Below are 15,306 nucleotides of genomic sequence, written 5' to 3'. Positions count from 1 at the left end.
GCATTGCGTATTAAAGGAGCATCCAAAATAACTTGCTCTATTTTTACTGGAGTATTAATATCCATTCTGTATGCTTGTGAGGACATAGCAGAAGGTGCGTGACGCTGCATCTAGAGAGGGGGTATTAGAGTTCAAATGATGAGGTGATGCAATGCAACATAGAGCGTAAAATCCATCCTGCTCACTCACTCAGATGATCTCTGGAGGGTGGTAGTCAGTTATTGCATCACAGAATGTGCTGTGTGTATTTCAAAATTATAGAACATCTTTGCAGAGATAATCACATTATACAGTACCAGTCCTAGAGGACACAGTCAATTGTAATCCACGTGGGACTCAAAAGTTGTAATTCCTAATAACATTACGTCCTGCCTACCACTGATGTTCAATATAGAGTCACAAATTTAACCATGATTTCAAAGGAGTCATTCTGCCTTGTGACAAAACTGCTTTCTGCTGTTTGAATTTCCATCACGTCCTCCTTTTATTTCTCTTCTTTACGGTCTCAGTGATGAAAATCCTGTAGTTCTTCAGAAATAAGAACAAAACTCAAAGGCTTTCCAGAATCAGTCTGTCGGCCAGACCTGACGTCAGACTTTGGCAGTTATATTTAGTTCAAAGTTAAAGTCGCTTCTCATGCAGGGGCATTGTTATTCTTTCCATCCACATGCTGCAGCCTGCTGTTTAGCTTGAGTGTCAGTGTGATTTTACATGATGCTGACCTGTCCTGATTTTGCCGTACAGGGTCTGTTTGACAAAACCCAACAATGAGGTATTGTGAAATACTAAAACAGTCAAGAAGGCCCACGCAGGCTGCAGAAAGAGTATAATTTGTCTCGCGTAACATTGTTCTGCCTCATTGCTGAAGTTTCTGTCAAAAACCTCAGGTATGAGCCATGAAGTCGCAACAAAGTCTGCAAAACATTGCATTTCTTATGTGTTGGCAGGGGCTGTTTCTCAACAGGACTCACACAAAGCTTTTGGACGCTCTGTAATTATTGGTTTATGCTTACTGCAAAAATGTTGTAAAGCCCACTCACTTTTGAAATATGTAATTTTTTAAAGCTGCTGAATCATGTGACCTTCATTGTGTTTCTCCCTCATCTACTTCATGGGTGAAGCAGTGTCTGTGTTCACTTTTTTTTTTATTAAGTATCAGCATTTTATAAGAAAGCGCCCTGCATGTAATAAGCTGTGCACTTGATAAGCAGTGTTGATGGGAGATAACTGCAATGTTTGCATGATTAAACATTTCTATCATGTACTTGAACATGCATATGTAATTGCATTTTACATTATCTTCTAATAAATTCTGTATAAATTAAAGCTTTCAGAGATGCCCTATGTGATATATGTCGAAATATTTACTGCTATAATTATTTTAAATGTTATTTTTAATATCAGTAAGAACTAACTAAGTCTAATTATTATTTATGCACCCTACTGAGACTATGATAAGACTGTCATTCAGGTATAATTGTTTTGTAAATATCTTCAATTCAATTCATTCCATTCAATACTGCGGTACAATGTATAGATATTAAACCAAACAATTTGAGCCTACACATCTAGATTTTATGCTTGTTTAGAAAGACAAAGAAAGGACAAATATGTGCCGAAAAAGTTAACAATTAAGAACCAAATTTTTAAAAACGTGTTTCTTTGCACCAAAAATGGGACAACACCGCCACCGTGTGGACGGAGGAGCAGTGCACCGGACAGTGACACAGCAGGAGGCGGAGGGGGGCAGTGAGCCAGACCGGATCCTTCATGAGGGAAGAGGCCAGGGACAGCCAGCCAACCCCGGCTTCTCTTCTCTTCACTGATATTATTCTGTATTGCAAGCCAGGGAGCCCGAGAAGGGGGCTGCATTAGTGTTCATAGGATGTCCCGTCATGAAGGTAAGAATACACTTCAACATGGAGCCGCGAGCAAGTCGGAATTTGTGATGGAAACGTTGACAGAGCACCGCTAGCTAACATTAGCTTGCCGAGAATTTCTTGTTTTGCAGCCCATCCTAGCTAACATTGGCTAGTGTTAGCAGCAAGGTTGCAGTGTAATTTCGTGAGGACGCATTATGGCGGCCAGAAAATGTGCATCACATCCAACGGACCTTGCAGTTGACGTTTATGTTTCAGAAAATGTGTAACAGTCAGCACTGGGTGACCAAAACAACGCTGACATATAAACGGAAGAAGCTAGTTAACGTGAGCTAAGTATGGTAGCTAGCTGCTAGCAAGCTAACTGGTAATAGGTTTTGTAGGTTAACGTTGACGAGCTGGGGAGCAAGGGGGAGTGCCGAGAATAGGAAACATAAGAGAGCAGCGAATCCCAGATGGCGTGACGGGGTCGAAGCTTGTCATGTTGTCAATGTTAGCTAGTTTTAGCCTCCTTCCTGGTCAAAGTTGGCCTGTATATTCCAGTTTCGCAAGCTTACATTTAGCAAACCAACATTCACCTCGTCCTTGTGGCCAACCTTGTTGGGCTTGAAGTTCGTTGTTAGTGTCAAGCAGACGTCAGATATCACTGACAATAGATGTTTCAGCTCATAAACCTGTAAAAAGTGGAGTTTTGTAAAGTCTACAACAGCTGTCTAGCTTGGCAGCTAACAGTTAAGCTAACGCTAGCTGGTTTATTTCGTTTAATGCCAGCAGCGAAGGTTAGTCAGGCCCGTGCGGCCTTTATTTCCCATGCCTGTGTTGTTGTCAACTTTACAGTCAGTAAGTCATGAAGTTATTTACGTCTGAGATGTAAGTGGTTATCGTTGTTACTGTCATTGACGTTTCTGTAACAGCTAGTCGTCAGTCGCTGCACAGCAGGATCAGATTGGCACTAAGGTTTCCAGCGTGCTGCTGGCTATGAATGGAGATAAGAGGGAATTTAAACAGCCTGCTGTCATACAATACACCGAGACTGCACGACTGTCCTAGTCAATCAAGAATTGCCTGGAGTTCAACCCATGGGGTTCAGTCATGTGACACATTAGCTGAAACATTTTGTATGTTGTGTTGGGATGAATATAGTGATGAGTGGTTTTATGAATGAGTGAGGTATCGTGAGTTCAGTTTTATTAGGAGGTGAACTGGGCATGCAGTAGTCTATAAGTCTGTTGGTCACTCCAGAGTAAGAGGATTGATGTAGGGGGTGGACACAGTAACATGCCTGTAATATATCCCTGCAATTAATACACACTGTGGGGATGTTTTATTTTTCTGGACTGTGTCAAAGACATTTCCTTTTGTATGCATTTTTTGAACATAGCCTTATTGTGTCACAGTCAAACAACACAAATGAGACGACAACACAGACATCTCACCATGTTCCTTCACCACCACGACAAAAGCAAATATACAACGAACACAATGCACAGCAAATATAATGCAGTCCGGTAGACTGCACCAGCACCGCAAACGAATTCAATCAACTTCTGTCACAACCTTCATTAAAACATTACTGTACGCATAGTAATTATTGCTGGACTATCTTATTAGATTGTAGTATGTTCATGTTCTTTCACTACGTGCACAATACCTTTGACGACCTTTCATCTCATCGTGATTTGACATGTTCCAACACACATATGTGGAGCAACCGGATCAAAATAGAAAAATGCCAACCATTTGCATACTTTCTAGCAGAGCATCCAACCAGATTGTACATTCTTCCAATTAAAATGGAAAAATTAAAAATTTCCACCACCATTTATCTTTGTAATATTTCAGTATTTGCATTCACCTGTTATGTCTTATCTTCTTCCCTCAGGCGTCAGCTGTGATGCATGTTTAAAAGGCAACTTCAGAGGTCGACGATACAAATGTTTAATTTGCTACGACTACGATCTGTGTGCATCATGCTATGAGAGCGGTGCAACCACAACCAGACACACCACAGAGCATCCCATGCAGTGTATATTAACCCGAGTCGACTTTGGTAAGTAGAATCACATCAAGCTAATTATGTACAGAGTGCCTGTCCAGGTTGTGAAAATATGGAAAGCGTGAATTTGAGCCATGTGAACAGTCTGCCTTTCAGTATTGTGATATTTGTTGTTGTGATTGATAATATTTAGCAACACTTCATATCAGCAGACAGAAGTTAATAATTAACAGACAGCCAGACAAGATAATAGAGATGTTAAGTACAATGTATGAACATTTGCTGCATACTACAGGTCATTGGAAGATTAACCATAAACCAGGCACACAACGTGACACTCGTGTTTTATCAGCTGAATGTCACTAAATGTCTGAGTCAGACTTTATCCTAAGATCAGTATCAACACTGAACTATCAAAAAATGTATGACATAATCTGCATCTAATGAGGGAGTGTGTGTGTGCGTATGGTGTGATGGGTGATAGACCAGTTGAAAGACTGCAATGGCAGAATATCCCAAAAACAAAGAAAATGAGTAGCTTCATAAACAAATAGTTTTGAATTAAAACATGGCACACTGTTTTCTTTTTTCTTTAAAATGTAAACTAGTGCTGAACAGACACCAGTCACAATCACTCAGAAGCTGTAATTTCTTGGCATGTCATAATTCGGATAAACCTCTCATACTGTCTGTCTTTGGAAACCTACCCTCAGTGACAGTAAGCCTGGAGAAGCAAAATCGTCAGTGTACCTTATCTTTAGCTGGCACTGGTTTTTGTTTTCAGATAGGAAGGCTGCTCCCAGACTGATTTAACCCAGGCAGCCTGAGGAGTTTTTGGGACTGTTATTGGGCTTCTTGGTTTGATTTATGTCAATATAAATGAAACATTTCGTAGTAGCACCAATGGGGATTGAATTATCCCTATCGTATCTAGACCATCTTAGTACAGGTGGCATAATCTCACATCTTCAAAATTATGGATTTGATTGAATAGGCCATTTCTCTTGCTTTTGAATGATTGCTTCTGCAACCAGTTCATGTATTGGTGCTGTGAAATATGTTGGTATTCAGTCCTTCACACATTGGAAATGCTGTTTTCCAATGTGTTGGAAAAACAAACAAACTGTTGCTGTAAACACAGCAGAAGGTGCAAACTCCCAAAGAAGTCCTCCTTTTTGTGTTTTTTTTTTTTTCTTCCCTTTGGTGTATTTTCAGTGTGATTGTTGTTCCCTCACCAGCTGAACCAACTGTTATGTGGTAGATGACAGTACACACACACACACACACACACACACACACACACACACACATACACCTCAGTTTAAAGGTAGAATTGAAACATGAGAATTTTTTTTTGGATGGAAAAAAAAGCTGTCACGAAAGCCATATGCTGGATTCTTTGTAAATGGGCTGACTGTGGTAATAATAGCTACTGTTAAGTTGTAAACAGGCTTCGGTTCACGACCTGCAAACTCTACACTTTTCCTTCATTCTCACCTCAGTCAACATTGTTTCCTGCAGCTAAACCCATAGTACATTACCTGCCCAAAAAGTTAGCCAGAAAAGGGCAGCGACTAGCTGGTGAACATAGTGGAACATTAACCACGTATTTTCCTCAGAAATTAGTGGTGACCAAAAAAGAGAAAAAAGGGAAGTGGAAATTGGACTTACATTCATCAGGTGGACACAAACACTACTCCAAATATATGCAAATGTTGCTTTGTGCCTGCTGGAAGAGCAAATAAGGTTACTGATGCTAACACCTTTGCTGTTAACAACGCTGTAAGGTTTGATATATCAGGGTTGTGTTAATGGCTTGTTTCAACTGTCCCCAGGTGGCAAATAAATCATTTAATGCAGCTTCAGGTGAAGCTGTCACAAAAGTCAAGTACTACATTGCCCTTTAAGGGACTTGCAATGTCAGCCACAAGTTAGTTCTAGAGTTTGGCAGCCTACTTACAGGTGGTCTTATGTGTGTAGCCTAGGGAAGGTTTTATCGTGAACAGTTTTCTTTAATACAGCAAAACAGTGCTGTTAACTAGGAGGTGTCTCTTACTGTCTCAATCTGTCAGAACAAGACCTGTCTTATTAATTCATTGTATCCAAATGGGCTTTAACACAACTTTAACTTGATAAAATATGCCTGTTGAAGCTTTAAATTTCTTTAACACAAACTCCCTTCACCAGTATCCACTGCTCCTCACATTGACAGTTTATACATGAGTTTTTTATCATGTGTGATTCTCAAACTTTGGTCCTAATGTAGAAGAAACACTGCAGTACCATCACCTGGAATGGAGTTGCATGCAAAAACACGCCAAAACATTGACACTGATTGCCATGTCCATCCTGATCCCCCTGCAGACCTGTACTACGGTGGAGAAGCGTTCTCAGTGGAACAGCCCCAGGCTTTCACGTGTCCCTACTGTGGCAGGATGGGCTACACAGAGATCTCCCTGCAGGAGCACGTGGCTGCAGAGCACACAGAGACCTCCACAGAAGTGGTAAGTTGGTGCTGAAGCTGAAGACATGATTTTTAGTGAACTAAAGATCAGCAGTTTTGTTTATTTTCCCTACTTACATCATGTTCATTCAACTTAGTTTCACTCTCCCTTTGCTGTTTGAGAACCACTTCATAGGAGGACCCTGTTCATTTTGAGAGTATGCTGTTGCGTGTTTACATCTTATTCATTGTCTTGCTTCACAATGTCACAGACGAAGCCTAGTTCTGATGTCAACTGAACTGCAAGTGATGTCAGGTAGACTGCAGCTCTATTTATAGATGCTCACTGTTTCTCTTCTGACAGCAAGAAAACTCTGGTTTGAGCTGCTGAGAAACACTTTAAAGAACCTTAGCCCATGCACTGTACATTTGAAATTACTGCTGACATTTTTCCAATACATGACATGTATTTAGTTTAGATTTTTTGTCAAGACCATTATAATGAATTGTGTTGGAGTGGCACATTTAAACACTGTCATACAGATTGGAGAAATAATGTCCTCTGTACTCTGAAATTAATGTTCATTTTGAAATTGTTTTTGGTTAGTTAAAGTGTATAAATGTACCACTGTGTGACTAATAGTTCTAGAGTCGTGTGAAAAATGTAGTTCATGATCACAAACATTTTTTTCGTTTGGTCACGTTATGCTAGCCTTTAGGATATGACAGTGAGTTGCTGTCCCTGAACGAAAAAGGGATCTTTGGCAAATCATCCTTTTAGATACCTAACAAAATCATGATACTTTTCACAATGTCCATGGTCCGACAATACAGCTCATGTGTTATTCTGTTTGGCAGCTGGCTATCGAATTGTTGATTGCATCTCTTCATGTTTAAATACAGCATTTGTCCAAAGATACTTGCCAGTGTCTGGTGACTGCTGTGCACTGAAGTGTGCTGAAATAAACGTGCATGCTTTCTCTTCCTGTCCTCTAGATCTGCCCCATATGTGCAGCGCTGCCAGGTGGCGACCCGAATCATGTGACAGATGACTTTGCTGCTCATCTCACACTTGAACACAGAGCACCCAGAGACTTGATATCCTTTTCAAGTAGTAGCACCCCGTCCACAGACATGACCATAACCTCGCTGCATTATTGACTATAAAAACTAAACATGCTGAATTGGTGTTTCAGTCAGTTCTGTGAAAACAAGCAGATATTTCAGTGTTGCTGTGTGAAAGCTATTCAGACATTTCTGCTTATGCTGTGTGAAAGAAATGATGCTGTTCATGTCGTCCAGATTGCGATGTCATTTTAAAGATTACTGCACCAGGGAGGCGTCTGTTTACTCAAACTGACATTTGTTGACATTTTGCTAATCACATTAAAGCCTCCCATGGTAATTTCTCAAATTACCATGGTAGGTGAACATAAATGAGGTGAAATGTCAGAATGTGTGCAGTAATGATTCCGTGGCTGTTGTGCTATTTTTAACTAAATTACATGTCTCATGCCATTGTGACAAAGTCCAGTAAAGGGGCTTCACTCCGACTGATACATTGGTTGCACACTGTTGTCAGTTGGTTTGGTGCACAGAGGAGGAATGGCAGAGTGGAGACCAAGTTGTCTTTGTTGTCCAAAGCCATGAGAGGCAGTGGAAAATTAACTGAATTATGAAATGGGTGTTATTTTTATTTTTGGGAAGTTCTCAAGGTGTTAAAGGTAGCTAGTTGACATTTTGACCCCCAGTCTCCAGGCACTGTTGTTGCGAAGGTTTGTAGTTTTGTATCAGTCCAATCTGGATCAACATTACATTGATTTTGGCTTGATCAAATTGATCAGGTGTTGTCATGTGACCAATTCACATTATAAACTTAATAGTTTTTTTAGTTTAGTTTTTTTTTAGTTTTAGTTTGGTTTTTTTTCATTATAAAATAATGTGGAATCTCATTAGATCTTGAGGCTGTGCTGAAGTGTATTGGTCAGTTATGTATTCTTCCTGAAATGTATGCTCATCCCTTTCATTCATCTTGAGGTCGAAAATGCAGCTCATACAGGAATTAACCTACATGTATGAGTGGACTTCTGTCCCCATAAGAACATGTCATTCAGGAAAAGAGCACTTCACAAGAATTTCGAAGGCAGTGAGCATTAAATGAATGTGTTCATCAAATTGTGTGAGGTGTTTAAATGGCAGCATTTGCTCCTGCCTGTCAGGAATCAGCTGAAATAGTCTGTGTGAGTTGCACTCTGGGATAGACTCAGAAGTCTGACGACAGCAGTCTGTCTATTTATAGAGTACTTTGAATAAGTGCTGTGGAGAAAACAAAAGATGCAAAAATGAAGTTAAATGAAACCCAGGCAGAACAAGTGCTTCCAAAGCTTCACAAAACAGGGCCATAGCTTTTGTTTGTGGGCGTATCCTGAGATACGCCCTGAGAGCATCATGCAAATGTATGTTAGCAGATCGCAGCTGGTTTAGATGGCCTGAGTGCAGTGTTCAGTTATAGGAGTGGCAGTGACAGTCTCTGTGCTGAAACTACATGTTGAAGAATTAATTGTTGGCAGTTTTGAGAGGTTAATCATTCAAGTAATTTTACAAGAAAAAATGGCAATTGTGGGTTTTAGACTGTCAGACAAAGAAAGCCGATTGAAGATAATCATCGTGGGCTCTGTGAGCTAACAATGGGGCATTTTCCCCCTTTTTATTTTTTAATATTTCTTAATTTACTTTGTGTGATCTCAAAAGATAACGTTAAAAATAAAAAACATGAATTGTAACACCATTATGCTCTTGAGAGGTTCCTTAATGGCAAGCTTCACGATGAGTCCAGTGGGGTGCGGCATGTGAGGAGGATGTTTCACCCTGGGCGCGGGCTGGGGGGTCCGCGAGCCCGCAGGTCTAACATGCACTTCACAAGTAGCACCACAGGGGGGCTCTCCACCAGTCAGAGCTCATCACAGAGTTCCAACTACAGCAGAGAGGCCATGGACCCCATAGCAGGTCAGTCACGCACACACACACACACACACACACGCAGAGGAGGAGTCATGGCTACACCCATGGTAAACCCATGCTGACATGTGTGATTCAAACAGTACAGGCTCCCTCTAAGGCACAGTACAAGAAGCTGATGTGGGTCAGACAAAGAAAATTAAAAATGAATCTTGTTATTACTGTCCTACTGTCTCATGCATATGGCACTCATAAATAGACACATTTAATGGGTCTTATTTCATTTAATTGAAAGTGTTCTATTATGAATTGCTTCTCACACACACAGATAGCATTCGTCAGTACAATACAATAATGTCTGTGTTTCAGTATCCACTTAAATGTATTCTGGATAGTGCAGTAATGTGTGGGCAGAGTTGTTGCTGTGGCAGTTCTGTGTTTATCCTGTTCCCAATTTTAATCCGGTTCAGTGCTTGGCATTCGCCCTGTCAGCTCCAGCTGTGCCATAATGAGGGTCCCTGTTAGTCTGCCGCACAAACAGGGCACCAGCCTCCTCTCTAATGACCCACTATACCTGCTGGGCCGTTCAGTTGAGTTTTAGCCTAGAAACCTCACTACTGAGGGTCCTATGTGTGTCTTTTGATTGTGGATCAGAGGCTGCACGGCAGTCGTACTGCATTGTTACTCTGGTTGTAGTTTTGTGACAGTAAAGCTCATAAATACTATCTTTTGGGACTAAACAATGTGATTCTTACATAAATTGACAAACAAATTATTAAAAAGGCTGTTTTATCATCAGTTTGCATGATCTGCTTAAAGACTGTGTTTTTGTGAGAGCCTTCTGGCATTCTGATAGACAGCTATTCTTTACCCAACCAGTGTTAATGGTTGGAATAGAGGTGATGCAGATTAGTTGCACAGACTGAACAGACCAACTCTTTGCTCCTTGTGGTAGTCATCATTTCTGGCATAAAAGCCTTGTCCTCTCCACCCTGATTCTCCAGAGCTGCTGTCCCAGTTGTCGGGGGTGCGGCGTTCAGCAGGCGGCCAGCTCAGCTCGGGCCCATCTGCCTCCCAGCTCCAACAGCTTCAGATGCAACTCCAGTTGGAGCGTCAGCAGGCCCAGGCAGCACGTCAGCAGTTGGAGACGGCCCGAAACGCCACCAGGGGCGGTGGCCGAGCCAATGCAATCCTCAATACCAATTCAGCCGCCGCAAACCCCAACCCCAGCGCCAACCACAATACCAATCCCAGTCCCAACCCGGGTCCACCTGAGTCCAACACACAGCATAATGCACATAGCTCCCAGTTTCTACTCAGCAGGTGGGACTGTTGCTCTTATTTTTTGCATTTGCTTAAAATGTCTCTACTAGTTTTTTGTTTTTGTTGTTTCACAAATTTGACCCACATATTGGGAAGCCAGTTGTGGTCCAATGTAGAACTAACACAAGTGTGATGTGGAAACTAGAAAGCTCCTGTGCACACAGTGTATGCTGAGTATTTACATTTACTGATTAAGAACACAACAAACTATGTATTTAAAATGCATATGACAGAGAAGATACCACCATTAAAAATGAGAACTCTCACCTGTTACCATTACGTTCAGTCACTCACACACAGAATTTCAGATATTTTTCCGGCAAAGGTAACTGACACACCAAACACTTAAATATTTCAAACGTAACACACACATTACTGACTGTTTCACTGTGGAAGCAGTGTGGAATAAATGCACTTTGCTGCCCAATCGACATTAGGGACAAGCCTGTGAATTGGGAACGGAATATCTGAGTGTCAAGAAAACGTCAGCTAGCTAGCAACACACTAGTCACCAACTAACAGACGAAACAAACAGTTCAAATGCTATGGAAACACATTGCTGGCTTAGTTTCTCACTCCAAATACTCTCTTCAAAGTCTCTTCTGTGCACAGGAGACATTCCCGAAGGGGGGGGGGCGGGGGGTGATAAAAACAGAATCAATAATCAGAAAGGCTGGCTCAATGATTGGCCCTAGCGCAGACTCACTCAAAGTCACTGTAGAAAAGTTCTTTTTTTTCTACTGTCACCTGATTTGCCATCCATTTGTCTTCCTCTTATTACGAACGGTTGCATGATCCTCTCACCTCTGTCTTATTACGCTTCTTCTGCCCGCAGGCTGAGCGAACCACGGCTGTCTGAGGCAGAGCGGCAGGCGTGCGAGGCCCAGTGGGCCGACAGGAGCCTGTTCGTGACAGAGCTGCTGCTGTCCACGCTGTTGCCCGATGAGGACGCCTCCACCTCCTCCTCCGAGGACGAGGACGACTGTCATGGCTCGTTGCGGAATTTCGCTGACTTCGAGGCCATGGGCTGTGTTGAGGTCATGACCTTGGACGTGGCACTGGAGAACCTCAACCTCAAGGAGACGACCCCGGCTACCAAGACGACGAAAACGGCAACTAAAACAGCACCAACGAAGAAAGAGCCTCCTGCGCCGCCCCTTTGATGACATGGCCACTCCCTCCCCTCAAACCACCATTGTAACTGGCTGACTGCTGAGTCGGTCCAACTGCCAATGGATGACAAAAAAGACTGCAGTTCTTTTTGGCTTTGTCCCCCCCACCCCACCCCCCGTGATTGTCATTTCAGCTCTGTCGCTCCCCACTCAACCCCATGTTTATTACGTTGTGTACATTGAATAAAAGTAGTGAGACGAGAGAATGTGAAAGCAAGCAAGCGTGGTGGGTGCGTGAGAGAAAGAAAAATAACTATATAAATATATTATAGAAAAATCTATATGAAAGTTGATAATCAGTTCCACATAACCCGTGTTTCCTCTAGCAGATGAGCAAAGCGTAGTTAGCCGTTTAAGAGACAAACACGTCACACACTCACCCAGGGAGAGGAGGCCGACAGAAACCTCTCCGATAAAAACGCTGCTGTGTATTTATAGTTTTTAATTAAAGAAGTGCTTGGATGGTTTACCACAACTTAAGCATGAGCTTAAAATCACCATGTGCCCATTTTTAACTGCACAGTCACTAGATGGGGAGGTCTTTCTCTTTCGTTCAGACACCTGAGTAACTGTAAATTAATGGTGCTGAGTGCCACGTCACTGGCATTTCTGCACCACACATACACACACACACACACACACACACACACACACACACACACAGACTGATGGCTGCGTTTGGTTACATTCATGTCCAGTCTCGACCCCCTCCCCCTTGTGTGACATCACCTGTTTTGGGTCATGTGACCTTGCTTTATATCGACTGTGGGCACTTTGGTTTTGAATTGCATATCCAGTGTCCATTTGTGTACACTACAGATGCTCTATATAAAGGCGTTACACAACTCGGAGGCAAACAGAGATGAAACAATCTCTTCAGTGTGACCATTTTCAGGCCTTTTCTAACATGGAAGAAACACAAAACATACGGTTGTTTTTTTTGTTTGTTTTTTTTGTTGTTGTTTATTTTCCTCTCTCTCTTTTTCGAAGACCAGATGCTACTTTCTCAAGCTTCCCATGATCTGAAATTAATCTTCTCTCCATTACTCATGAATGCAAAGATTACTTATCATGTGACTTGAAGGAGAGAATCCTGTATTGCTCTTTCCTTTAATTTCTCTCAGTCAAAAAGATCTTTGTATGCCTCCACTGCTACCTGATGAAATGCAATGTATGTTTTTGGCTCAGTGAACAAGCCAAATCACAGGGTAAACCTTTCAGTTTGGAGGACAATAAAAAATGTTTTGGATGGAAATGAACTAACCCAATCCTGCTCTGTGGTTTTTGTTTTTACTTTTTTTTCCCTCTTTTGCTAACTTCTTGGTGAGCATGTACAGCATATGGTAAAAATAAACACCTATCTTACAGGTTAAGTTCAATCTCAATTAGTCTTGTCATCTCCTGATCCATGACCTCATTCACAGCAGCAGCGCAACATCCAATTAACGAGCTAGGCTAAATTAAGCACAGGTGATATTTACGTGGACTGAAATGAAGGATGACAGACTGAAACAGACAAAAAATATCCCACTTTAACCTTAGAATAGTCCATTAAGTTAGCATTTCACTCCTATAATGTTGTTGGACTGACAATGGACAGTTTAAAAATACAAGGGCTTAATTTACACTGAGGAGTTATTAATCAGGTCAGTGTCCTGACAGTCCAGCCACCATATTCCAGATGACAGAAAAAGGAAAAGGAGTTGATAAAGGTGTCGATACGGTCCCTTCAGTTATTACTGCATGCTCAAAGCAATCAATTTATGGTACATTTATATACAACCCTGATTCCAAAAAAGTCAGGAGGCTGTGTTGAATAAAACTATAAGTGACAATTTGCTAATCCTTTTTGACCTACACTTCACTGAAAACAGTACAAAGACAATATATTTAATGTTTTACATCATAAACTTCATTGATTTTTGTAAATATCTGCTTATTCTGAATTTGATGCTGCAACACGTTTCAAACACGTTGGGACAGGAGCAACAAAAGACCGGGAAAAATGTGAAATGCTCCAAAAACACCTGTTTGGAACAGTTCACAGGTAAACAGGTTGATTGGTACCAGGTGAGAGGATCATGATTGGTTATGAAAGGGGCATCCTGGAAAGACTCACAAGCAAGGATGGAGAGAGGTTCACAGAGTTGTGAACACATGGCTGTTTTATGTTACTGTTTCTGTTTACATAGTGTCCAAACTTTTTTGAAATAAGGGTTTTATGTATTTTTATCTACATATGATACACACGTGTATGTGTGTGTCTTTTATTCCAATCCCATTTGAGACCGTACCTCTGCCCATGCAGCACAAAAAGAAATATTGTTTTTTTTTTAATTCAACCCATCATTCTTCCTTTTCAAAAAACTGGCGCCTACATTACCCACAATGCAGTCCAACCGCCAACATTTCTGTCAGAGATTGTTATGCTAGTAGGCTAATGTAGCCCTGAGCCATTAGTCTCAAGTTGAGATGAGAAGTGGACAACAAAGATGAACATTTCTTTCTGATAACTCTACACGTTACAGCCCCAGATGTTCAAACAAGTAGTCTCCAGCCAACACTGCCCAGAGACGTGTCTCCTGAGGCGAGGTGGACCACAGAGCTTACCTGACAGCTGCTGGAGTTGATAACTCACTACACTAACGTTAATTGCACGAGGACGTTATGCTGTTGAAGCGCATAAACCTTACTGCGGAAAAACCGCTTGTGCACGCGCCACTATGGTGCAACGTGATTGGCTGTGCGCGGAAGTCGAAACTCTGTTGAACCTTGACCATCGCTTTGGTGAGGACCGCTTCGACTGAAAGATGGATGACAAACTAAAACTGGCCTCATATCGCCATCAGACAAAGAAGATATTCGCTTTGGTTTCCAGGTTTGCTCCAAAAGTCTCTCAAACATATACTGCTAGCAACATTAGCATTGTTGCTAAGGTACAGCACCCGCTATAGAAAGCCTTAAAGGTAACACATAATGACTAAAATAAAAAATAAAAAATCAAGAGGTATGTATGGGATGTCTCACCGGGAACATTAAGTTATTTATGCAGATCATATAGTCAGTCACATACAGCACATTAATACCTAAACAGAGCAAAAATAGCCATCTCTCTGCTGTCCAAACAGTGAATCAGTCTGCTGTATTTATGTTGTGTGATGGATACAGACCATGTTGGGCCAAAGAATCTCAGACATCACAGTAAGAAATCCATGATATGTCTGGAATAACACGACGTCTGCTGGTTTCTGTGCATGCAAGTCATTTTTTTTTTATCTTTGGGAACACTAACAACATAGTCACAGATCAAAGGGCCACTTACTTGCTTTTTAGGACTTAAAACCTCCCACTCGTCTTCATCTGATGGCATTTTTTTTCTGGTCTCAATCTGAAAGTGTCTCAGTATGTTGATTGGACAATTTTAGCAGCTGTGTGAAAACAACCTCTACATACATGTGATGGAGAAGACACAGTACTGAATCTGAGTCTGAAGTGGTCGTGAATATCACTCAAAAACAGATGGGATATAGTTAC

The 15,306-nt window shown here is 41.5% G+C and overlaps 1 protein-coding gene across 1 annotated transcript; it reads left to right on the top strand.

Annotated features, from left to right (window-relative positions):
- The first annotated feature begins 1,748 nt into the window (after nucleotides 1-1,748).
- On the top strand, nucleotides 1,749-13,040 carry LOC143321364 (E3 ubiquitin-protein ligase KCMF1-like). Its single transcript, XM_076731666.1, has 7 exons — nucleotides 1,749-1,901; nucleotides 3,763-3,930; nucleotides 6,241-6,380; nucleotides 7,316-7,417; nucleotides 9,145-9,325; nucleotides 10,282-10,600; nucleotides 11,436-13,040. Exons 1-7 carry the CDS (start codon nucleotides 1,886-1,888, stop codon nucleotides 11,761-11,763), a joined length of 1,254 nt encoding a protein of 417 aa, XP_076587781.1. The 5' UTR covers nucleotides 1,749-1,885; the 3' UTR covers nucleotides 11,764-13,040.
- Nucleotides 13,041-15,306: the final 2,266 nt, after the last annotated feature.

This window comes from Chaetodon auriga, chromosome 5 (genome assembly GCF_051107435.1).
Source record: "Chaetodon auriga isolate fChaAug3 chromosome 5, fChaAug3.hap1, whole genome shotgun sequence".
Classification (NCBI taxonomy): Eukaryota; Metazoa; Chordata; class Actinopteri; order Chaetodontiformes; family Chaetodontidae; genus Chaetodon; species Chaetodon auriga.
The sequence above is the reverse complement of the archived record's forward strand: the minus strand, read 5'-3'. Positions and strand labels throughout refer to the sequence as shown.